General features: G+C 40.7%; 1 protein-coding gene across 1 annotated transcript in view; it reads left to right on the top strand.

Annotated features, from left to right (window-relative positions):
• LOC120323281 (unconventional prefoldin RPB5 interactor 1-like) overlaps positions 1-8031 on the top strand; it is a 10108-nt gene extending 2077 nt beyond the window's left edge. Inside the window, exons 3-7 of the mRNA XM_039381495.1 lie at positions 1326-1506; positions 2076-2343; positions 2911-3053; positions 4680-4938; positions 7220-8031. Of these exons, the coding sequence (XP_039237429.1) occupies positions 1326-1506; positions 2076-2343; positions 2911-3053; positions 4680-4938; positions 7220-7408 (1040 nt within the window). The 3' untranslated portion in view covers positions 7409-8031. The remainder of the gene's footprint in view (positions 1-1325; positions 1507-2075; positions 2344-2910; positions 3054-4679; positions 4939-7219) is intronic.
• The last annotated feature ends 3621 nt before the right edge of the window (positions 8032-11652 follow it).

Below are 11652 nucleotides of genomic sequence, written 5' to 3'. Positions count from 1 at the left end.
AAGAGTAGGGGACACACATTCCAACATTACTTGCAGTCACCTGTTTGCTTTTTAATGTTGCTGTTGAATTAGTATTTAACTCAGGATTAAAGTATAAGCTGACGTATTTGAATAAGGATATGTTTAAGCCATGAGTTCTTAAAATTTAAAAAAAAAATGGCCGCACAGTTGGTTAATGGAGATTTTAAAACTTGAAGGATGCTGAGCAACATCGTATTGGTGTTGATCAGAATCACAAAGCAGTGTCAAGAAGACCCACAGAGATACTGGAGTTCCCACTGCACAGATGAATCATGGAATGTGTTTGTGGCAGTGATGGAAGGGGATGGGTCTCACTCCTGTAAAGAGGTGCAGGAGCTGCGTGGGGGTGGTGATGGGCAGAGAGCAGGGAATTCCCCTTGGGAACCTGCCTGGGACCACTCAGAAACAGCCCCTGGGAGCTGATGGTGTTGTGGTGAAGGGGGGTTAAAGAAACAGTCCTGCCCTTCACCCAGACAGGGCTAAAGCATTAGTTTTGTTGGCGGGCAGTTTGTTCCCTATGTGCTAGACAGCACTCAAACAGGAAAAAGTATTCCCCATCCTCAATGGATGCACCGTTTTATGAGGTAGCAAAGCTTTTAAATGCCAGCAAGAACTTGTCAGTGACTACCATTTGCTCACAAGTGTGTATCTCAGGTCACCTCTGAAGCTTTAAGTGGGGTTTATATTTATTATTTCTGAAAGGCAGATTTATGTATGCTTTTCACAGTCTTTTTCACCAAATAAGTGATTCATAATGACTGGATTTGGGTCAGATTTTCCATTTGGCTCTGGAGATCATTTTTAATGGTCTTCATTGTCAATTTAAAAAAAATCCAAAACGAAAAGACTCTGCTTTTTGAATATAGGTGACTTTATAAAAAGTGAGCTAGAGTACAAACTAGGTTTGTTTTCCCAGTTAATAAAATGTGCTGTTAATGGGACAGTGAACAAATGTCACATTCACATGTTGGTATCTATCAGAGCAAATCAAGATCTACTGTTTGGCACAAGAGGTAAAAAAACCTACATTGTAATAAAACTGTCACAGGATCAGTGTCTCCTGCTTTGTAAATAAACATCTCTGCTTTGCCTCAGTATTTCTGTAACATCCGGAGACTATTATCCTGTGCTGGTGCTCTGGTTCATTGACAGTTTCACTTAAACAGTTAAACAATAATTTGAAATGGAAAACATTCTGCCCATACTCCTTAACTCCTTTGTGTTTTTTTTTTCCCCCCAGTGTTTTTTGTTGGATTTTTTTTGCCAATTGCTTTAGTAATTGCGTCTTACTTTTTGTTGCGCAGGAAAATACCGAACTGCTCACAGACCTCATTCAAAGCCCAAAGTATCAAATGTTTTTGAGGTAGATTTTCAAGCAAATGGAAGTGATACAAAATCAATGGGCCGTTTTCAGTCAGAGGAGGAACTGTGGGCCCGCTTAGAAGAGCTCGAGCGACAAGAGGAGATCCTTGGTGAACTTGACAGGTACAGCACTGCTGTGGCACAGGCAGGGCTGGAGGTCAGAAAACTGTAGGGGTGTGATGTTGTTGGTACACACAGGATCTCACTGTGAGTGCAAATATGCAGTTAAAATCATAATAGGTGGAAGAGGGGTGGAACACGAACAAAGCATGCATTGCAATGTCAAAGCTGCCAAAATCTGCCTCTGTGGAACCGTGGCGGTCCAGCATTCTGGTATTTTATCTTAAAGATGATAGAAGAGGGGGAAGTGAAATTCATTTCCCACAAGTTAGGAAAATCCATCGTTTCCAGTGTGGGAGTTACACATTTAGTGCTTAACAACACCCTTAGATCTGTTCTGATTCTGAAGCAATACGTGTGTTGTTAGCCATGATGTCACAGTTTTGATATTTCCAGGTGACATGGAAAAGACCTAGTGATTGTTAGAGAGTACTAAGAAGTTCCACAGTCTGGCTAAAAATACAGCACCTGGCTAAAAAAAGTTAGGTTCAGGCTTGTTCATTATTTCACATGTTTGTGTCTCTCAAGAGCTTGAATTGCCACAGTTCACTTATATATTTTTCATTCCATAGGATGCCTGATACAGTTGAGACAAATGGAGAAGATGCAACCTCTTCTGAAGAGGAGAAGGAAGATAAGAGAATAGATCTGAACGGGACATATAGGGCAGAAGACTGTATTACTCAGGGCAACTTCCATAAAGAAGTAACAAATTCAGACTTGTTTGGGGTCCAAGTTAATGGCTCTACTTGTTATCACAGTGATGATGAAGATGACGTAGATGTTGGAGATAACTCTGTTCCAACTATTTTTTTCTCTCACACTGTTGAACCTAAAAGGGTTTGTATTTCATTATATTTTGTTCAAGAGATTGCATAAAACATACATACCATATATAGAACAGAAAATTCTAGCTCATGTAGATAAAGTAGAATGCTAACTGTAGGTGATATTTGGATATTTTTCAAATGCTTGAAACTCACTGTTTAAATCCTGCAGTTCAAATATGGTATTAAAAAAAATTATCTTCAAATGTCTAGCTTGCTGTTCTGGCTTCTGGCTTTGTAAAAGGGAGTATCCTGTCTAGGAGTTTTTAAAATTACTTTGTACTTGCCTTGAAATTGACCTTTGAACAGCTCAGCTGTTGAGCAGAGTTTGAATAAGCAGATTGTCATATATTATATGCAAAATACATGCCCATTAGTGCAAAGAAATGCCCCAGCCTAGTGCAAGTGGTAGAGAATAAACAGTTCATACTGTGAATGTTACCATTCATACATTTGTTTAACTTATCTATGCTTCCTAGTCCCCAGCTGCTCGGGTAGGAGAATGTCAGAAGCCAGTTCATCTGAAGCCTGGTGATTGTTGATTTTCTGGTCTAGACCGTTGTTTGTGTTCAATTTTCAGGTAAGAATAAACACAGGAAAAAATACTACTTTGAAATTCAGCGAAAAGAAAGAAGAGGCCAAGCGTAAAAGGAAGAACAGCAGTGGCAATGGCCACGCAGCTCCAGACCTGCCCAACATCAAAACCCCAGCAGACATTTACCGGTGTGTAATTCATGGCTTTGGCACATGAACTTCCTTCTCTTTTCACTTCTGTTCACCTGTGGTGTGAAACCAGCCCACGGTTCCCTGAAAGAAACAGCTGGAACCGAGTTTAGTACTTAAAAATGGAAGTTTGTGGCTTCTGCATGGTTGCCATTCTTGCATGTCTATAAAACATTTCTGAGCTTAACATCTCCTTTTCCAGATGGCAATCTATCATTTACCTGCTTTTTCAGAGCTTCTGAAATTGAGGTAAATTTGCCAGTGCATCCTATGCTCAGAAAGGAATGCAGCAGTTATGTTATGCATTCTGGTTAATTCCATGTCATTTGCTTCTGTGTAGGTTTTCAAACAGAACCGATCAGATCTACCACTTTTAATATCCCTCCTTTCCCAGTTACTGATTTTCTGGGGTTTGCTTCTTCCTTCCAGTATCTTCAGAACATATTTAGGTCTTTGTTTGCCTGGTTTCTCTTGCATTTTCTCTCCCTGAATTCAGTACATCACTATCTCTATTCTGCATAAAAATTAGTGCTCACCTGTAGGACACCCACACACAGAGAGCTTGAAAAACAGTGTTTGGCTTACAGGATTGTATACAACACTAAACTAAGGTGACAGGAGAGCTAAACAAGTATTTAGGTCTGTAAAGATAAACACAGACACCTATTAGATTGGTTGATTAAGGGCTTGTGAAAATCACACTGCATTTCTATGTCAGTGTATTTGAGTACCTAAATATATTAAAAAACGTGTCACAAAGTGTGAAAAGTAAAACCACATCCTGTAATTGCAGCTGCTGAGGCTGAAGTAAAGGATTCTTTCGTGGTGTTCTCCCTGAGCTATGTGAGGGAACTCCATTTTCTGTGGAGATATATTCCCATAAGTGCCTGATGAATAAAGCTGTTAGAAACAAGTAACACCCTTAAAACTCATCCAGTCATTGGGCTCCTCCTTTATGAGTTTGATAAAGTTGGCATTGTCTTCTCTTTCTCTTCCATCCAACCTTGACTTGTTTAAGGCATGGAGATGAAGTACAAGCTGTAGGAAGAGCTGGTTTTGTCAGTTTACAGTCTGTTAATACTTGAAAAGTGTCTTGCTGTTGATATGAACTTAAAAGCCGATTTTTAAATTTTTTTTTTTTTAACTTAAAGCAGAATATGACACTTGTCAGGAAAAAAGCTCCATCCTTTCCACCTACAATGAATGTTTTTTGGTTTTTTATTCTACATTTGACAAGAACTCAACTCTAGAATACCTTGTGACATTGTGATCTTCTGAATCTCTTTACAGAAACAACCCTGATAATCATTTAGTTTACCTTTCTTCTAACTTTTTGTAACTCGCATTATTCTGTTTTCTAACATTTTTCAAAAAGCTATACATTTTCTGCTGAAAGAATGTACCACCTTAATGCTTGAATCAAGGGCATAACAGCATTTGCTCTGCAGAATTGATTCTTGTGCACTGGTAAATAAAATGCCTCAGAAGGTACAGTATTGTGATTCTGCAGCGAAAAAGTTGGAAAAGCACATCATAATTAATTTGTACAAAAGACAAAGCAAGATCACTGTAAATTTGTCATCTGATCCTGAAATGGTTTATTAAAGCTAACATTTTCCTTTATAGAGTCTTTGTTGATGTTGTGAATGGAGAATATGTCCCTCGTAAATCAATTTTGAAGTCTCGAAGCAGAGAGAACAGTGTTTGTAGCGATACCAGTGAGAACAGTGCTGCTGAGTTTGATGACAGACGAGGAGTTCAGAGGAGTATTAGCTGTGATGAAGCTACTCAGAGTGACAACAGCGAAGGCATACTGGAGGAAGAGGAGGAGGAGGGGCAGCAGCAGCTACTGAAAAAGCTTCCTCCCTCTTCAGGGACAACTGAGGTACAGTTTTTAATTAATTATTGATTGTTGGCAGGGATAAAAATGAGAAATCTAATGACTGTAGTTGCCTATACCATGAGTTTGATTTCTTTAAAATAATTTTCTAACTCCTACCTAGTTTGCTTCAGAAGGACATTATCAGGTGACAGGCATCTGTCACACACATCCCAGGGACAGAGGGGAGGAGCAGTTCAGGTGGCTTCTCTGATACCTGAAGCTCTTCCATAAAGATCCCACAAAGTAGTCACTTCCTGGTGTTACTGAAACCAGTGTTCTGTCTGCTGGGTCATCCTGAGCATTTCACTGCAGGACATAGAGCAGGATTAAAAATAAAAAAGAGAAAAATCTGTGCTTTGTAGCTGATGAGAGGGAAGAGTCGATTCTCTCACCTGTGTTGCACAGCTAATAGACAGCTAGTTTCCAGCTGGTGGTTTTTAAGTTTTAAAACACATAGATATCAGCTGAGTCATTATTTTGACTTGCCAAGAGCAGAGAAATTGCCCAGTGGAAGGAGGCGTTACACTGCTACTCATCCCATTCCAGGCTGGGGCCATTAGTGATCCCAAACAAATCCATTTTCACATGTTTGAAAAGTTCAGAGCTTCATCATAAAGAAAAGAGACTGTACAGTATAAGGAAAAATTTACAGTGGTTTAGTGACCGGGTGAATACAAGAATTCAATGTAGAAATTCATGGCATAGCATATATAAGAACACTAATTTTTTCAAACTAGATAAAACTTGAGTTTTCAGTAGTTCTCAATGCAATGGGCAAGTTCAATGAAAACACTATTTTTAGAAAAATTATTTTTTGACAAGAAATGAAGTCCCCATAAAAGCTATTGTTTATCATCATTTTTCATACAAACAGCTGTAGGGGAATCTAGGCAGGATGTGAAGATTCATGGTGGAAGATTTATCTGTACAGTTAGCACTTTACGTTGTATACTTTCTGGAATATATTTGCTATATTTTTATAAAACATCTAAGTACACTTTAGATGTTACCCATCAGTCCATTATCTGAATCTGACATGTTTATTCTCTACAATGTAATGTATTTTCTAAGTAACTGAAAGAGAGTGAGCAAAAAAAATGCAGTCAGACGTCCCTTCGTAAATGCTGTTGTTTTGCTTTAGTTTGTTTCTGTGGGTGTTTGAAGTACATTATTTCTCCATTATCATTTGCAACACGCTAACTTTTTTTTTATTTCTAATTTTACTGCAGTCGTCTTAGTTTGTATTTTGCTTACCTGGTTTGGAAAATGAGTTGCTTGTTAGAACAACACAGTTGTGTACAGGCACAGCTTTAGGCACACTTTGTCTACTGGAGCAGAAAACAAAAAAACACTGCTTTTTTGCAGGTCCTGCAAGAAAAGAATGGCTGGTTTGTTTTGCTTTGTTTTTCTTGGTAACTGAGTTATGAAAAAGCAGAACTAAGCATAGTGACTAAATCTGGTGTGCATTCCTTTGTGCCCAGTATGAGCATCAGACCTTGGATGTGAACTGCTTCCCCTTGTCCTTGGGCATTCTGAATTTTCTGTTTTCAATACACAGTGGATGATTTGTTCTTAAATATGTTTATAAAAGTAGTTCTGAGCTGCTTGTTTCCCCGTGTTTTCCAAGAATCATCGTCATTTCTTAGCTAAGTTAAAAAGGATTAAGTCATATAATCAGCTGCATATAAATTATAATTTTTAAACATTACATGTTTTTATTAGACCTTTTATAGAGAGAAATAGTTGGAAGCAAGTTTGCTGTTCTCTTAAGTATAAATTGCTTTCACCATTTTTTGATCATATTTGGTAAGGAGAAAAGAACAAACAAAATATGTGCTTGCCAGTTCATACACAGTGTGTCAGCTTGATGCAATTAGAAGACACTAAGTCATAAAACATGACGTATGATGGAAATGCTGACATACTTCAACTTTGCAAAGTCTCTCCATTTCTGATCCAAAATGAAACTGTGTATTACATCAGCTGTTTTATTTCTTGAGCATGTGTCAGTGAGGAAGCAAATTTTTAGATCATTTATGCAGTAGGAATGAGATTAAGTAGTACTTTTAAGACACTTTCAGTCATCTTTGAACAAGCTATATTTTGAGGTTAATTACAATTTGGTTACTTATGCAGGGAACAATCATTGATTTAAAGATATTTCTTTACTTTTGATTAAAAGAAATAACAATCCTAATCAGGCTAATATAGGGTAATGACCTTATGGGCATAGCCTCACATTTGCATTTTATTAGCTCATTTTGAGTATTCTCTTCTGTTGTAGGCATTTTCCGGAACTGTTATAGAAAAGGAGCCTTTGTCTCCCTCCTTAATACCACACCCAGTCATCGCTCACCCAGTCCTGCCGACCATTCTGGAGCGAAAATCAGAGGAAGTTTTGTCCGAGGCTCCAGAAGAAACTACTAAGAGAATTTCAAAATTCAAAGCTGCCAGGATGCAAAAGACTAACTAAGCCGGCTGAAGCACCAGTACTCTCGCCTAGTTGCACATCTCTTGAGGTTCTGTAGAGCTCCCTCTGTAACACCCAGCTAGTTAACAGGTCATCCAGTGGTAATTTGGCATCGGTTATCTCTGAAACTTTTACTGGCAACATTAAAAAAACAAACAGTTCAGTGTTGGAACACTTGAGTATTCACCTTATTTTGTCGGTTTCCCTGTGTGCTGTCAGCACCTTTGTATAGGTTTGCCTTACGATAGCAGCACTTGGGTTCTTTTTTCGAAAACTGTTCCTTACATACATTGTTTTTGTGTTTAAACCTAAATACAGGCAGTTTTGTGCCAGCTGTGAGGTTCTACATACCATATGGACCATTTTAAGGAAACTTTTCACATTTCAAATAGGTTCACCAATTATATTGCATTACTTGCTTTAGCATTTTAAGACACACTTGTATTCACGTTGCTGTAGGTTTTGCAACTAGATGTCTGCTAAAAGTTTTTTTCCTTCTTTCAAACCTCTCTGATCTCTCACTGTACAGATCTGTAAAATGCCGGGTTCATGTACATTGCAGGGAAGTTTCTTTGATGGAAAAGGGTATTTTGTAAAATTAAATTTTCAGTAAAAAAGCTGTGAAAGTTGTGTGGGTTTTTTTTTTGCTTTACTACTAATTTGGAAACGCCACAGAGAGGTTTTTATTTTGAACTTGCGTTTCTGGCTTGAAATGTTTACTACCACATGGACATAAAAGCAGTCCATTCTCTTCTGCCATTGTGTTTTAACCTCCTGCTAATGAATGTCCATGGAAATTGAATGCTCTTAAGGAGAGAAGCATAAACTCAGACTCTTGATTACAAAATCTCCTAGTTCTTTTGTATACTCAGAAAACATTGTAATTGTCTTGGGAATGCCCAGAGGGAGTCAGCACTAAGGAAAAATGTCTTAATGCTTTAGCTTTATTTCAAAATGCAACAGCACTGCAGCACTCAGGGTACAGTTTGGTGTATCCTTCTCATGACTGGGAGCAGTCCTGGCTTTAAGAGTCCCTGCCCAGCAGCTCCTTCCAGTTTTCTTGCCATCCTCTCATTTTGCTGAGGCAGCTTTTGTCGGGACCACCCCTTGAATGATAATTGGTGACACAGATGGGCTTAAGAAGCAAACTACTGGGTTTGGGTTTTCGGGGTTTTTTGGTAGTTGTGTGTAGTTTTTTGAAGCTAGTGAGTTTCCTAATGTCTTTCTCACCATGTCTGTATCAGCACAGTTAGAGGGGTAGTTATGTTGAGCAAGGACAAGGAAAAATGATGGCAGAGGACATGGGAGCTGGAGTACTTTGAACTGATGGTGCTCTCCAGCTGACATCATCAAACCACAGCCTGAAAAATGAGGCAGAAGGACTTGGGAGGTGTAAGGAGGGATTTGCTTTCAGCCACAATTCTGTGGCTTTGTAAACTGGCAGCCTGAGAGCCAACAGCATGTGGTTTTCCCAGTCTTGGCCATCCCTGAGCCCAGCATCAGCTAATGCCGTTTCCTCACCTTCCCTAAAATAACCACGCCTTGCGCTCGTATCCTTTGCTCTCAGATCACAGCAGGTGAGCTCATAGTGCAGCTTCATGCATGAAAACACAATCACCAGCTCCCCCCTTTTCAACACTCTTTTCTCTCTGTGCTTGGGACTTCTTTCTGTAAGGTGACTTCTAAAGTCGGCTGCACTCCATCCAGCTCCGATGTTCCCTGCCAGGTGTTCGGGAAGGCGCTGTGGTGTCCTGGGCAGGAAACGCTGGCCAGGCTGTGGCAGCAGGAGGGCAGGAGTGGCCGACAGCCGTGTCCCTGCCTGGGGGAGCAGCCCACCAAAACTGGGGGGCCACATCTCCCCCTCAGCACGGAGCAAAGTGTGTTTTGCTCTAAGGAAAACTGAAGGGGAAGTTGTGCAGCCCTGCTGCGCCCGCACCACCCTGCCTGGGAGGGGGCAATCGCCGTCTTTAACAGATCCTGAGAATCACGTCGAAAGTGTTAATCATTAACTTGATTCATGCTCAAATGCGGATTTTTTTTTTTTAAAGCATATTGCATTAGTACTAAAATAAGCCATCAATGCCAGTCCACCCTCTATTCACGGCTAAATATTTAAAGGAGGTTATTTATAGCTTCTTTAATGAATTCTTGGCTAAACAAAATGAAATTATGTCCTAGAAAAGTAGAAGCTATTTTGTAACCAGAACAGTGCAACTGTAAAATATAGTTCCATGAATATGTATTTTAAATAACAAGGGGTTGAGATCCAAGACTACCAGACATGGGTAATTAGAGGGAAACGGAGAGAAAGAAAGAAAGAAAGAGAGAGAGAGGAACCCCTTTAAAAAGATTTATTTAGATATCTTCTGAAATACTTCCCACTTCTAGTTACTTCAACAGAACCAAATGCCCCTTGTCACCATAGATCAGTTTCAAATCAAAATTAATTCTTTGCTTGTTTTCTTTTTTTCCTCCCCTCCCCTTTTTTCACATCCCTGCTCACGGGAAAAAGTAGGATAAATGCACCTTGGGTTTTAATGAATTATGGCCTCGGTTCAGGGAAGCATCCTTACTCAGGAATGCACTTTGGCATGTGCTTATGTCTCAAAGATTTTGTAAAGAAGAATGGATTTAACCACATGCTTAAAACTGAGCACATGAGTGTTTTCCCTAATAGGGAGCCTGAGTGTGTCTGTGCCTCTCTGCAGTATATTTAATTGTCAGAGGGCTTGGGGGCTGGAATGAGCCTTCATCTTTGGTCTCTTCACTCCAGCTTTACCAGCAGACTCACTGTGCAGTGCCTGGAGCAAGAGAGATGGCTGTAGGGGTTTTATAGAATGTTTACAAACACCAAACAACAACAGCAAAAATTAATTAAATCTATCAAAGCAGATAAAAATCTAAACAGTAAAAAATGATCATGTGAAGGCCTATCTCTGCAAGGACCTAAAATCTGCTTTTTGTGCAACACTGAAGCCAACAAGTGGCTGCAGATGACCACCGGTGCATGGGTGAAGCGAGCACGGGAGGGAGCAACAGTTCCTCAAACCCAAGGCACGTAGGGGTCCTGGTGGTAAATTAATCTGTTGATGAGTATCTTTTTGCCCCCAGTGCTGCAGTTAGAGATTTTACTCACTTATATAATAATAAGGGGATGTTTTAATTCTGAAAATCCTTTGGTGACTTTTGCTGCTGCTGCTGCTGCTGGAAGGGCTGGGTCTGCCAAGGAGTGCTGCCAAGGGCTCTGGACACGGGACTGAGGAAGGGGTATTGGTTCTTCCCAATGCCTCCCAAAAGCTCTTGCATGTTCTCAGCAGGAAGGATGTGGCCTGGCCACGCTGAGGCAACTCTGGCAGTTGGTCACTGGGGTGGCACAGGAACACATGCTGGAGGGAGCCCCATCCCTGTCCCAGTGTCCCCAGCCTGCTTGGCACAGGTGAGCAGTGCCAGGTGAGTGCAGCCAAGCATGACTGCACAGGTAAAAATGCAGCAGCAGAAAACAGCAGGGGAAAACGTTTTTGCACAGGATGTCTGGTCTAAAATGAGAGTGGTGGCAGCAGCCAGCGTGGGCACTGCACAGCCATGGGGGCAAGTCAATGTTCCCCAGCAGTGTCGTGCTGTGCCTCACCACCCCACACAGCCCTCTGCAGGGCTGTGATTGCATCAGTTAGGCACTGCAAATCACCTGCTCCTCTTCCATTCTTCACTGGGAGAAAAAAAATCTACTCTTTAATCTTCTTAACTGGCCACAGGTGTGTTGAGTACCTGCCCATACCCAAAGAAGGGGTTGTGTGGGGGGACATTTCCCCTCTGGTGCTGAGGTGGTCTGCTCAGGAGGAGCTGAAGGAAAAGGCAGAAGATGCTGTGCACTCAGTGCAGCTGGGTCAGTCCTAGAGCTGAAGCCTGTCCTGGGCCAGTGGAGCTGGAGACTTGGTTCGGAGGTAACTGGATCCACTTCTCTCTCCCTGGTAAGACGAGTTGCACTTCCATTGCTCACATAGGGCATCTAAACCAGCAGATTTTTAGATGTTTTGTGAATGTCTAAACCAGCTGTTTTGACTGTTCATTTTAACTAAGTGATTTATGCCGAAAAAAAAAAAAAAAGGCAAAAAAAAAAAAAAGAAAAAACCAACAAACCCCGAGCCGGGATTAAAAGAAATCAGATGTGCGCATTTGGAATGCGGCGCTTCTGCGTTACAAATAGCTGCGCTCTAACCCACATTAACCCCATGATACGTGAATTTTGC

Source organism: Pipra filicauda, unplaced genomic scaffold (genome assembly GCF_003945595.2).
Source record: "Pipra filicauda isolate LSUMZ 115617 unplaced genomic scaffold, ASM394559v2 scaffold227_size1260479_pilon, whole genome shotgun sequence".
Classification (NCBI taxonomy): Eukaryota; Metazoa; Chordata; class Aves; order Passeriformes; family Pipridae; genus Pipra; species Pipra filicauda.
This window is presented reverse-complemented; position numbering and strand designations above follow the sequence as displayed.